The 14,284-nt window shown below is 38.9% G+C and overlaps 1 protein-coding gene across 1 annotated transcript in view; it reads left to right on the forward strand.

The window, feature by feature from the left end:
- HERC1 (HECT and RLD domain containing E3 ubiquitin protein ligase family member 1) overlaps positions 1–14,284 on the forward strand; it is a 70,346-nt gene that overhangs the window by 36,220 nt on the left and 19,842 nt on the right. The window contains 15 exon segments of the mRNA XM_017737136.1: positions 85–605; positions 2,125–2,900; positions 3,798–3,996; positions 4,932–5,092; positions 6,262–6,378; positions 6,557–6,788; positions 7,501–7,625; positions 7,877–8,097; positions 9,293–9,561; positions 10,080–10,132; positions 11,357–11,557; positions 12,189–12,363; positions 12,550–12,820; positions 13,213–13,426; positions 14,218–14,281. Coding sequence (XP_017592625.1) covers positions 85–605; positions 2,125–2,900; positions 3,798–3,996; positions 4,932–5,092; positions 6,262–6,378; positions 6,557–6,788; positions 7,501–7,625; positions 7,877–8,097; positions 9,293–9,561; positions 10,080–10,132; positions 11,357–11,557; positions 12,189–12,363; positions 12,550–12,820; positions 13,213–13,426; positions 14,218–14,281 — 3,599 coding nt within the window.

Below are 14,284 nucleotides of genomic sequence, written 5' to 3' on the forward strand. Positions count from 1 at the left end.
TCAGCAGGAGACTCCTGTATTTATAAGAGCTTATTCGGGTATGTTGATTAGATAACTTGTAAATTGTTCTCTTCAAACACTTAGGTGAAGATCTGTGATATGCAGATGCGTGGGACACCAAGAGATTTGCTGCCTGGTGACCCCATCTGCAGTCCTGTTGCTGCAGTGCTGGCAGAAGCCACGATCCAGCTCATTCGCATCCTGCATCGCACAGACCGCTGGACACACTGCATTAATAAAAAAATGATGGAAAGACTGAATAAAATCAAAACATGTCTTAAGGAAGCAGGTCAAAAACTGAAGAAAAGTCGCTCTGTTCAAAGCCGAGAAGAGAACGAGGTGAGAGAGGAGAAAGAAAATAAAGAGGAGGAGAAAAGCAAACACAGCCGACATGGCCTGGCAGAGCTTTCAGAGCTGCAGCTGAAGATGCTCTGTGTGGAGGTGTGGCCTGTTCTAGCAGTCATTGGTGGAGTGGATGCTGGGCTCAGAGTTGGAGGTCGATGTGTCCACAAGCAAACAGGCCGTCATGCCACCCTGCTGGGAGTGGTGAAGGAGGGCAGTACCTCTGCCAAGGTCCAGTGGGATGAAGCAGAGATTACAATCAGGTATGCCCATTTCCTATGCTTTTCACAGTCTAGTAGTAGTGGTTTCTGGCTGGAAATCTTCAGAGGTAACATATACTTTATATTAGAGCCATGTTGATCAATTACTTTAAGTTTAGACTTCAGTTGTATTGAAATTAATGCTGCCTTGAAGTAGTGTTCATTCATTTTCCCATCTGCCTTAAAGAGCTCAAGGCTGGAAGGAGATGCTCCTTTTTCCACCTGTCTTGCAGACATGCATTCAGAGGGAAAGCACCTGGAAGGAAACTGAAATGAAGCTTCTCTGAGCTTCTTGCTGCTCTCATAGGAATTGCCTGTGTTTTTGTGTGGAAAAGAGTTGATTAACTTAATTTCTTGAACTCCTTCTGCCTATAGCTGAGGTAGTCTTTTGAAGAAGTTGAGCAGTGATTTTTTTTTTTCCCCCTACCAGTTACAATTATGTTCTGAAATAGCCAAGGTCACTTTACACTTACAGCTGTTGCAGCATTATGTCTGTTTTGTCTTTGCAAAGGCTGTTGTCACTTTGACTAAATATACTGAAGTGCAATTGATTTAGTTCCAGATACAAATTCTTTCAAGTATGCCCATGTGACAGTATAGCCTTAAAGTAAGAGTGCCCTTAAAACAATTCAAAGCTTTATTTGAGTGAAGTGGAACAGCACTTGAACATAGGCAAGCTTTTGGTAAAGCATTTAATTAGGTTCATTTTATACCTTCTTAATTAAAACCAGCCTAAAGCTTGCTTTTATTTTTAGGTATACGTTTACATTGTAAGATGTGAAAACTTTTTGGGATAATAAAAGGAAGATTTAAAAGTCATTTATCTGCTGGATATATGGAAAATACAGGTGTATGGAAATACAGGCTGGTGAATTTTTGTCCTGTTTCAAGTGAAAATTAGTCAAGTGTAACAGTCCTAGATAGTACCAGCAAATATCACTGAGTATAGATGGACAGATACATAAATGTGTGTGTTAGGTTTTCTGACCCGTGTTTTTTAAAGGTTCACTGTCCTCGCCAGGTGATCTGTCCTGACACACCAGAGACAGAATTGTCCTGAGATATTCAGTAGTGTGCTCCTGGTGATGAGTAGCTGAGGTCAATCAAAGCTTTTCCTTAATGTTTAAAAAGTTTTCTTTATAAGCTTTTAAACCTGTTCAGATTCAGGTATGATGATAATATTTACCTTAAGGTAATTTTTCTTAGTAAAAGTCTGTTACATATTTCTAGTAAATAGTATATCCAGAGGCTGTGTCAGCACAGAATGGATAGCTTCTGTGGGGCTTCTGCATTTCAGTGTTTGTTGTTGAAAACCTGTGTATGCTTTGTTGCATTTGCTTTGAAACCATATCTCCCTGTTTTCTGATCATAACCTCATTTTCCCCTATTTGCATTTAATTTTTAGAATTGGTTTGTTTTATTAAATATATTTTACATCTTATTTGCCTACATTATTTCCTGTACTTTCCTCCTGTCTCTCCCTCACTTGCTTTTTCCTGTGTCATTCTGATCTTTATTAAAGCTTCCCAACTTTTTGGTCGCCTAGTGATACTCCATTGTATAATCTGGAGCCCTGTGAACCACTGCCTTTTGATGTTGCAAGATTTCGTGGGCTGACAGCTACTGTGTTGCTGGACCTTACCTATCTGACTGGCATTCATGAAGATACAGGAAAGCAAAGCACCAAGAGACACGAGAAAAAACACAGACATGAATCTGAAGATAAAGGGGAGATGGACCAGAAAATGGAGGGTGATGTTGGATCAGATACACGATTAGGCCAAAGTGCTGATGATAACAAAGGACATGGTGCTACAACCTCTAAGTCGGAAAATGAAATTGTTTCCTTTTCTTTAGAACCATCAACACTAGGTATGGAATCCCAACACCAACCTGCTGAGGGAAGAAAAAAGAATCATGAACACACCCCAAGAAGTCACGATATAGTGCAGTCAGAAATTCGAGCTGTACAGCTGTCTTACCTTTACCTTGGTGCTATGAAGTCACTTAGTGTTCTTCTTAGTTGTAGTAAGTATGCTGAGCTGCTGTTAATACCCAAAGTACTGGCAGAAAATGGTCACAACTCTGACTGTGCCAGTTCCCCAGTGGTTCACGAGGACGTGGAGATGCGAGCTGCGCTGCAGTTCCTGATGCGGCACATGGTGAAACGGGCGGTCATGCGCTCGCCCATCAAGAGAGCGCTGGGGCTGGGGGACCTGGAGCGGGCACAAGCCATGATCTACAAATTAGTGGTTCATGGGCTGCTGGAGGACCAGTTTGGTGGCAGACTTAAACAAGGTACCTTTTCAAAATTAGTATAAAATTACTAGTAACGATGATAATACAATTAACATAGTCTTGTCATTTTGTAGTTGTTATAATTCAGGGGAATCTTAATCGGACAGAGAAATTTAGCAAAGCTCTGTTTACTGTTTTAAAGATATTATACTGACATTTTGCCTTGCTGGAGGACCAGTTTGGTGGCAGACTTAAACAAGGTACCTTTTCAAAATTAGTATAAAATTACTAGTAACGATGATAATACAATTAACATAGTCTTGTCATTTTGTAGTTGTTATAATTCAGGGGAATCTTAATCGGACAGAGAAATTTAGCAAAGCTCTGTTTACTGTTTTAAAGATATTATACTGACATTTTGCCTTTTTTCTAATTCCTTATTCTAATAAAAAGTGAATGCATATCAATCAGAAATTAAAGGTTTTAGTATGTCTCTAATACTTCTGAAAACGAGCAGTACTGTATATACTTCTCAGGAGGATTTGCACTTCTAAACCAACAAACAAAAGCCTTAAAAATGCCACTCATACAGCTGAGTTAAAAATAGCTTTATAGTTAATCATCTCTATTTCTATATCTAAGACCTCTTCCCCTTTTGCCTGTTTTGAGAGTAATCGTAGCTGTTACAACCATAAATCTGAAATCATAAAGTCTGGCATAAGTAAGTGGTTTGTTTGCTATTTACCTTGTATCGCTGTGAGAACAGCAAGAGCTCCTGGTGTGATTTCTGTACACAAGTCCATGAGTTAGTGGCAGATTTTGCACACCCCTTTCTTTCTCTGGGGTGAATTCTAAATAACGGTAGTTGGTTTTGAAAGCTAAAAGTTTAGCCATGGTTACTATTTTGATCTACACAATTATATGAATGTTGCTGTAACGTCCTTTTTTCTCTTGCAGAAGTGGAGCAACAAGTAGAAGAAGGCGACCAGTCTCAGCAAGCCCAAACACCAGTTACAACCAGCCCTTCTGCTTCTAGCACAACGTCTTTCATGAGCAGCTCTCTGGAGGATACCACCACTGCTACTACTCCAGTAACTGATACAGAAACAGTTCCAGCTTCAGAATCACCTGGTGTTATGCCTCTCAGTCTCCTGAGGTAAAATACCCTATCAGCATATATGATTCTGCGGGTGTAGGGAGCCAGGTGTCTGGTTTATATAGAATACATGTCTTTAGCTGCCTAAGCCTTTGAAAATGCTGTCAAGACCTGCCTCTGCAGAGGACACAGTTTAATGGTACTTTGCCTTGCAGGTTTTCAGTTTTTTATTTGAAAGCTGTTAAGCTTTTGCTATACACTGTATCTAAATGCAATACCTGAATTCTTTAAGGAGAAAATTCTCTCCTCAAGTTGTCCTTCAGTTTTCATGTTTATTTGGTACATGAGTTTAAATTATAGATCTCTGAGTTCAGAGTTTAAATTATAAATCTCTGAAATTCTAGATTTTTCATGAATGTTCATTTGGTTCTCAAACTAGAATAGATCTTAGTTGGTAGGTAACATCCTGTAAGCTAAGATGTTGTTTCAGCTTACCCTTACATACTGAAATGGAAGATAAACTACTGAATTTGCAGACACAATTTGTGTTGTTAAAGGAAATCTGCTTTACTTCTCATAGAATCCTTTTCTACGTTTATTAATTCTCAGATGTTTTGCAGATATAATCTGATAAGAGCCAGAACAATGTCTTCCTACTAGGACAGTGAAAATCAAATACTCACCTGATTTGTTAGTCAGCCTGAGTTCTGAACACACCATGGAAATGGGAAAAATGTTTATTTATCTTTTATCTCTTAGGACAGCTCCTGGTCTGTGAGGGTTTTTTTTTATGTGCATGCTTAGAACTTAACTGTACAGATAAAGTTGGTAGGAATGAGCTGTTGCCTCAATGTATGTGTTGAGTCTTACCCTTACAAAACGCAATTGCATAAAGTAGGATTTGCCAAGTGCACTCTAATTTGATGTATTTCTTCTGTCAGACCTTCCTCAGCATAGTTCTGTTTAGTATCAGCGTGCATTGTTCTTTTTTCAAGGCAAATGTTCTCCAGTTATCCTACTACAACTGTACTTCCAGCACGACGTGCTCAGACTCCCCCAATATCTTCTTTGCCAACCTCTCCTTCCGATGAAGTTGGAAGGAGACAAAGTTTGACTTCTCCAGATTCCCAGTCTGCAAGGCCTGCCAATCGCACAGGTAAACTTGTCAGTGTAATAGAAATGGGGACAAGTTAGGAAAGTCACAGGAGTTATGGGGCTGTGTTTTAAGGGATGGAAACCCAACACAATTTCTTTTTAAGGCAGACTAAGATGCAAAGCATTGTTGAAAACCTTTTAGTGACTTATCTTAGGACAAAAGAATATGGATTATTAGCTGTAGGCTTTATCAAGCAAATGACATGAGTTTTTAAAGGCTGTGGATTGGATTACGAACTGCATGTCTAAAACAATAATGAAGTATAATTCATAATTACTTCAAAACGTTCATCTGATTTGAGCTTGTTTCCTTGATTGTGTGCTGCTGCTAAGTGCACTAATTTTCTAGCTTTTGTTAGATCACATACCACAAAGAAAACAGGAATTGATGTATTTTATGGTACATGCACCAGTACTTTTTATTCTTGCCTTTACATCTGTGTTATTAGTTGGGGGGTTTAGTGGTTCATGTGTTGCATAGCAACTGATGTGCTCAGTTTCACATCTCTTTTTTTTTTTCTTTTTGATTTAATTATGAGATGACGTACTTCTAGTCACGATAGTGTCTTTACAACAGTGTTTGTTTGATAGTACATTTTTGCCTTCACTGATGAGACATCACTTTTATGGCAAGTCATAAAAGTTTTCTGTAGAAACTGTGGGTTTGGGGCAGTAACTGACCTCTTCAGAGTCCCTTGAATGACTCTCCGCACAGCCATCATACAGCCATCATCCACAAAGAGATTTTTCAGATACCTTCCCAGTTTAGCTGAGGTCTCTTTCTGTACCGTAAGAGGAATATATAGTGATCTCACCATTTGGGAATCTTCAATGATTTGGACAAGGATAACTTTATCTAGACTACATAAATATAGATCAAATAGATAATTTAATACAGTTAAAAATGAAAACAATAGAAATTGCTTAAATAGTTCTTTGCATATTATCAGTATCCTACTTGATCAAAAAGTCAACAATCTGTGTTTCAAAGGAGAATGAATACCGTCTGGTTTTGTTACAGAAAGTATCTTACCTTGTGGAATGTAGTCGAGAGAAAAGTTGAGAGCAATTATTCCCTTAGTTGAAGCTGATCTATCAAAGTAAGGTTTAATGAAGTAACACTAGAGAAAGACTTATGTGCTTTACATTTATCATTTTCTGTCTCTTAAGCTTTGTCTGATCCAAGCAGCCGACTTTCAACATCCCCTCCTCCTCCAGCCATTGCTGTTCCCTTGCTAGAAATGGGGTTCTCCCTCAGGCAAATTGCAAAAGCTATGGAAGCTACAGGTAATCTATAGCTATAATAACAGTTTAACTGAAAAACTGGATACACGTGAAACACTTGTTTTCCAATAGAATATGTAATTTTTAAGTTCTATAACCATTTCTGTGGAAAAATTGATTGCTTTTTTTGTAACCATAAGTGCTAAAATACAGTTCCAAACTGTGGTTTTCCTGCTTTCAGGTGCCAGAGGAGAAGCAGATGCACAGAATATCACAGTGCTGGCTATGTGGATGATTGAGCACCCTGGAAATGAAGATGATGAGGAGCCCCAGTCAGAGGGGACTGCAGAATCACGGCATGGGACAATCGTCTCTGGAAGTGGTGGGAAATCTGGTGATCATTGCTATTTGCAGTCTCCAGGTGATATCCCTTCTGCTGATGCCACTGAAATGGAGGAAGGCTTTAGTGAGAGGTGAGATAATTATCTTGTAATTGATTGTAATGTGTTCCTGAAACTGGAAATCTCACTAATTCATTGTTGCTGACAGAGTGCTACTTTGTAATGCAGCTTTAGAATTTTGTTACAGCATGAGTAGAAGGAAAGATGAAATTGAATTAGCTGTACATGGTGCATTTATTTTCCAGTACTATTTGTGTGCAGAACTGGGGAAGAATGTAACTGAGCATGTTTTCTTCACTACAAAAAAAAGAAAAGAATGAAAAAATTGAGGGCTTATAGTTGCATTTTAACTAAAAGACGTAGTAATAAAGCAAAATTCCATTAAATTCATGTTTTGGCAAATTCATGTGTAAGGCCAAAGGCAAATGGACTCAGCCAGCAACAACAGAGATGTTGATTTTATTTCTTTGAAAGAGGAGAAAAAACTAATTCAAGCTGAATTAACCTAGTATAAAATGAGTGCTCTGCAAAGTTTCTGCCATGCTTAGGCACTCTGGAAGATCAAATAGGTGTTGACATGGCTGCACCTAATTTGTTTGAAGTAAATCTCACAGTCTAAAAGACAGTATATATGTGCTCATTGAAACTGAAGATTCTTGAATTCCAAATTCTTTTTTTTTCTTCCATTAAAGAAAGGAAAAAATGCTAATAAATATGACGTAGTTACTGTATGCGGTTGTTTAAAACTTGGTTTGATTCACCTGTAAATTACAAATCCCTGTAGCCCTGATAATATGGATCATGTGGATAATGCAGCTGCAGCAAGTGGAGCTCCCTCTCGAAGTCGGTCGGCTGTCACACGCAGACACAAATTTGATTTAGCTGCCCGAACGTTGCTGGCACGTGCTGGTAAGGGACTGAAAGAATTCCAAGGGCTTTGCTTATCCAGGAAAGAATAGGAGCGGGGCTGGGACTTAGCATGACATCTAGAAAACTCCTTCTCATATATGTGCCAACATATATTTAAGAGTTTTATGTGGTTATAAGTAGATTGTTTAGCAGAAGAGTTGAAAACAAAAAGGAAATTGAAAGTACAGCCATTTTTCTGCCATGGAAAATAAAAGCCCTGCTTTCCTTTTTCTCTCTTTTCCTACCTTGAGCGGGATTGTATCGCTCAGTGCAGGCCCACAGGAACCAGAGCCGCAGGGAAGGGATCTCCTTGCAGCAGGATCCAGGGACACTGTATGACTTCAACTTGGATGAGGAGTTGGAGATTGACCTTGATGATGAAGCAATGGAAGCTATGTTTGGGCAAGACCTGGCTAGTGATAATGATATTCTGGGAATGTGGATCCCAGAGGTACTGGATTGGCCTACCTGGGTGTGTGTGACTGCAGCGGGGGCTGCTTTAACTTACTGCTTTCTGCATGCTTATATTTTTAAATTTAAAGTAACATGTGTATGCTTATGGCCTGTTTGAAAATATCTTACTAAGTGCCAGCAATGCTTAAAATCATCTTGTATTCCATAGCATCACTTTCAGATTAAAAATAGTGATTTCTTGTGCTTCTTGCTCTGCACTTCCACATGTATGTAGTTTTTCTTCTCCCTTCCCTGAAAGATGAGAACAGAACCTGTATAGTTGTTCTGATGATACCAATTAGAAATCAAGTAGGTGTCCCAGGTGGCTTAGCTGTGTGAGATAACGAACACAGTTGTAAATGTTTCTTCTACTGCTACTACTAATAGTAGTTGATCTGTAGCAACATAATTTGCACTTAAATCAGTTTTTCTTAATTTAATTGTGCCATGTATTTCATTCTCTGGGAAGGATGTGGTGACAGTCCTCACTGAATTGTTGTATAGAGCACTAAAAATCTATTTGGTGGTGGAAAACAAATATAATAACAGTGGTTTGTTAATCTTTGGATTACCTGTGTCAAATTAGACAATCAACCCCAAAGACTCAGCTTTTCATCTCCTAATTATGATGTTACCTGGCTTTGATATGGAAGCAAGTTTCAGGATGCATATTGAATTTTTCGGAGCACTCGTTTCACTTAAACATCTCAATGAAATTACTGACTTTGGACAGGAATGTAATTATGAAAAACTAACTTCATATTGAGATAAAACCTTGGTATTTATTGACACAAATGGTAATTGTTGTTGCTCAGTAAATGTAAAATCTGATTGTCTGAAACCGAAAAGAATCCTTTTCCTTTGTTATATCTGGTTTCAGACAAGTTCTGAGGAGAACCAGATAAAGAGAGTGTTGAATGTGACAGGGTTACGAATGAAAAGTTATACTGTCAAGAATTTTGAGTCAATCTAAAATTAAATAGAAAATTATCTCCTCTGAAACTTTACTTCCAAATATTTTTCCTGTTCTGAGGTGGTCATCATTATGTCATAAATTGTATGTTTCTGCTTTGCTTTTGTACAAGTCAACCATATAAATATCACTCAGTGATAGAAATGTGCAGGGACATCCACCTAAGAATATTGGCATGTTTTATATCTAAGGTACAGACACTTATTCTGTACAAATAATTTGTGAAAATCTTACTGTGCAGCACGTTTGTGAATCTGAGGACAGAGAAGAAGTAGTGGTTTGTGAGCTGTGTGAATCCAGCGTGGTCAGCTTCAACCAGCATATGAAGAGGAACCACCCTGGCTGCGGCCGCAGCGCCAATCGCCAGGGCTACCGCAGCAACGGCTCCTACGTGGACGGCTGGTTTGGGGGGGAGTGTGGCAGTGGAAATCCCTACTACTTACTGTGTGGCATGTGCAGAGAGAAGTACCTAGCCCTGAAGAGTAAATCTAAAACATCAACCTCTGAAAGGTACAGAAATATAAGACAGTGGATAAAGAAAGGAAATGAAACATGTTTACCAGCCATCATAATTTTAAGAATTTGATTTAAGAGATAAGAATTCCTAGCACGGTTTTCTGATACTTAAAATCGTTCTCTGTATTAAAAAAATGCATATTTAGAAAAAAAAAAAAGGTTGACTTGATATTTCTGGTTTTTAAGTTAAAAACAAGGAATAATTTCTTGGGATGTTGCCTACTACCTAGTGACTTTTGAAAACTCTCTATCAATTTTGTCTGACAGTTCCAATATTTTCTTATGGACTTCTACACATTAGTACTGCAAAGTGCTTGTGTCTCCACACACACTTTCGGAAGCCGTCTTACCTGTTTCTCTTTCCTCTGTTACTAGACATTTCTAGAATCATTCGTAAATACATGTAGACCTAACAGTAAAGTTAGACTAAACAGGGAACCAAATTTAAAATTATGTGTATTTACAAAATATTAGAGCCGCTCAGTAATTTTCTTTGTTATTTTTTCATACAGGTACAAAGGCCAGGCTCCTGATCTAATAGGTAAACAAGACAGTGTCTATGAAGGTATGTTTTTAAGTTGCATGGGGTTTTGTTTTTTCTAAAAGGTACTTTCATGCAAATAAACCTGAAGGTGTATTTTAAAATCTCTTCCAGTTAGATACAATATTTTAGTTTTGGGGATTTTTTTAGTTCAAATCAGAAAAAAAAAATCAGTGACTTCTTTCCCCTGTCTTTCGTGTAAGCAGCTGAAATGGCAAATACCTAGCTTGGGGTGATAAGGTGTTGTGAGGAGATGTTACATCCAGAGCTGCACATACTAAATTTTATGTTCAAATATCTTTCTTCGGCTGCCTTTGCGGGAGAAATAAATTAGTGTAAGTTGGTGTCCCAAAACACGGCCATTACTCTTGTTCTTAATTTTTCTTCCTTTGTCCGAGCTGAGAGTGTCCTGAGGGTGGCTTTCACTTTAAACAGATTATTTCTGGTGTCTGTAGCAAACCTGTCTTGGGTGATTCTTTGATTCTGGTCCTTTCTGTAGCTCCTGTGATCACAACTGAGTGATTTACCACATTTGTCTATTTGAGACAATGTGAGTGCTACAGTACTTAGGGGCAAGTCTGTCTGCTGTAGTTCAAAGGTGTTCTGATTCTACTGTGTGTGGAGGGAGACAGAGCAGGAGAGATCAGTTAAATGTAAGCTGACTTGTGTGTAAATGGTTGGCAAGTGAAGGAAGTGCCTCACTGAATTGCAGTTAAAGTGGTTTTCTTTGTTGTTTGGGGTTTTTTTATTCCCTGGGAAGGAAAAGCAAGCCTGGGTGTTCAGTTATAATTCATGAACTAATGCATGCTTTTTTGATAAATATGAAGACCAGAAATTTTCTAACATCTGTCTTTAACTATTCAGTCCTTTGGAATATGCACTTGTTACCATGATTTAAAGTACAACTGTATGTCAGCACTTTTCACTATATTCCAGGTGTTGGAGCTGTCTTGTGCTGTATGTGATGACCTCTAATGTCTGTGTTTTTAAAGACCAGCTAGTTTGGTACTTCAGAGAATCTTCCTTAAAGCTGCAGTGTAAAGATCAATTTGAATAGAGAGGGGCAAGAACAGGATTTTTTCTGATTTACTTTGTTGTGCCTATGTCAACATCAGATGAGTTTTTAATGCCTACTGTGCTGCAGATTACAGTACACATTTCATATCTTGTACTGTTCTTTTAATTAATTGAAATTATTTAATATTTGAGCTTTTGTAACCAAGCCTAATTATATTTCTCCAATTCTAGAAGACTGGGACATGTTAGATGTGGACGAAGATGAAAAGCTGACAGGAGAAGAGGAGTTTGAATTACTGGCTGGGCCTCTTGGGTTAAATGATCGACGCATTGTGCCCGAACCCGTTCAGTTCCCTGACAGTGACCCTCTGGGTGCTTCAGTTGCAATGGTGACAGCCACCAACAGTATGGAAGAAACATTGATGCAAATAGGTACATTTAAAATGCATTTCATTTAAAGAAATAATGATAATAACAATAGCAGTAGCAACAACAGTAATGATACATGATAATGATATCACCACCTCCTCTACTTTGGTGTGGTTTTTCTAGGGCCAAGCCAGGAACATTGTGACAGTATTTTCTGCCTCCCACCACGAGGAAGTGAAGACTGGCTCTAAATTGTCCTTTTGTTACAGGAAAATTAGAGAGAGGAGTGTGAGGCATTATGAATTGGCAGAAGGCTTGAATTTTGCCAATAAAACTTACTACTGTAGTCAAACAATAGATGCCAGTAACATAATTTGCAGAACTCAATGAATGGGTTTTTTAAGTTGGGACTTAAAAGTAGTCCCTTCTGATGGAAGAGGGAATCAGAGGAACTAAAATTAACTTGAGTATGTCAGGTTGTGTTCATGTCTCTTTGAAAATAAGGAATAATTAATTCATGGAGTGTATTTCAGGAGTGTATTTTCGTCTCAGTCATTATCATTGTAGTTTTGTATGTATGAAATACTGAAAAATGAATGAGTAATTTAGGCCAGCTTTGCTTCTGTGCTTATTACTGTATGATAATGTTTTGTTTTTTCTTTAAACACTAATGCAAATCATCATTATTTCCAAGGCTGTCATGGCTCAATAGAAAAAAGTTCTTCTGGCAGGATAACCTTAGGAGAACAAGCAGCTGCCCTGGTAAATCCACACGACCGTGTCATGGCTCTCAGAAGAGTGACAGCTGCTGCACAAGTGCTCCTGGCAAGAACAATGGTTATGAGAGCTCTCTCACTTCTGTCTGTCAGGTTTGTGGCATCCTTGGCAACACTTCCACTTTTCCTTTTGTAGCCAGTTACCCAGTTCTGTTTTAGAAGGATGCAGTTTTAAACTCATTGGGGAAGCGATTCTCATTTCTGTACTTACGTAATACTGCGAAGAGAAAAATTGTTCATCGATTTTGGTTTTTTGAGCTTTTATATCTGTTTCCACAGTGGTTCCAGTTGTAGCCTGGCAGCTGGCCTTGAATCCTTGGGATTAACAGACATCCGCACGTTGGTTCGTTTGATGTGCCTGGCGGCAGCGGGGAGAGCAGGCCTGTCCACGAGCCCATCCACGGTGTCCAGCTTGACAGAGAGATCCAGGGGCATCCACAGCAAAACCAGCAAGCCCATCTCTTGCCTTGCCTACCTGAGCACTGCGGTTGGCTGCTTGGCATCAAACACTCCCAGTGCTGCAAAGCTGCTGGTGCAGTTATGTACACAGGTAGGACTTCAGTACTTACTTGAGACTACTTTGATTATTTGTGCTTTCACCTTCTCAACTGGGGTGAGACTGCCCTCAGTTTGAGGATCCTCCTTAGAGTCCTTGTTCATGGCTTTGCACCAGGGGTATGTTTGACTGTTGGTAAAAATCAAGTAACTGTATGTGTGTTTGCTGAGTACTCTCTTCAAGTGGGGAAAATGGATGTGCTTTTTGTGTTCATAGGGTTTTTCTGTTAAGGTTTTGGTTTTTTAATTGAGTCAATTTTATGTGGAGCACAGGGAAAAAAAAAAGGAAAAGCTGTAACACTACGCACAATTTATGCAACTAAAAATATTTATAAATTTGATAGTTCTGTTTGTTCTGATTATTTATCATCAATTATTTCTTTTTAGAATTTGATTTCTGCAGCAACTGGTGTGAACTTGACAACAGTTGATGATCCAATTCAGAGAAAATTTTTGCCAAGTTTTTTAAGAGGAATTGCAGAAGAAAACAAACTTGTCACATCTCCAAATTTTGTGGTTACTCAAGCACTTGTAGCATTGTTGGCAGACAAAGGGGCCAAACTGAGGCCAAACTATGATAAAGCTGAAATTGAAAAGAAAGGTATGATACAACTTTGTTTTTAAATATTATTCACTAGATCTTCAGTTCCTCATTTATATATAAAGGAGAGACTTGCTAGAATAATGTACAAAGCGATACACTCTTAAAGATGTACAAAACCTGTTTTGATCAAAGGAATGTTACAGTTTATGACACGCATTTTACAATTATGGAATAAGACCGTATTTTTAAGTATCTTTTACCACTTTAAAATATAGTCTGAGCATGCATTCAAAGCCATAGAGCTGAAACATCGAGCCTTGTTGTGCCTCCTGATGAAATTAAGGAGGCTAACAGCTGATTGCTGCTCCCCAAGTGCAGTCCTGTGTCTGAGGCAGAAATTTGTGCTGCCTCTGCTTCCAGGGAGCCACAGAGCAACAGCTGTGCCTTCCCCCAGGCTATTGCTGTGATGGAGAGAGAAGGATAGGGCAGTGACAGTGGCAGGTCTCTGTCAGAGGAGGTTTTTCCTGTTCAGAAAGCACTCACTCTTTGACCAGCCATTTTCCATATGGTGGAAATAAGGCTATTTATAATTCTATTCTTAAGGTTCTTTTTGTGAAAATTGAACTGGGGTTATTTTGCTATTAGTATCAGAAGAGTGTTTTTACTATAGTTCACATGATTGCAACGTTGTGCTAAGATGCTTGTTAATCTCTTTCTGGAAATGCTGGCTATTGCTGTGTTCCTGTAACTCTGTGTGGTACTCATCTAGGCATCGTCTCACTGTTTTGTCTAAGCAGGTTTAATTGCCCATTTGTATGCCCATCCTTCCTATGATCCCTCTGCTGTAGGCCCTCTGGAGCTGGCTAACGCGCTGGCCGCGTGCTGCCTGTCGTCGCGCCTGTCATCGCAGCACCG

Source organism: Corvus brachyrhynchos, unplaced genomic scaffold, assembly GCF_000691975.1.
Source record: "Corvus brachyrhynchos isolate BGI_N302 unplaced genomic scaffold, ASM69197v1 scaffold200, whole genome shotgun sequence".
NCBI classification, from domain to species: Eukaryota; Metazoa; Chordata; class Aves; order Passeriformes; family Corvidae; genus Corvus; species Corvus brachyrhynchos.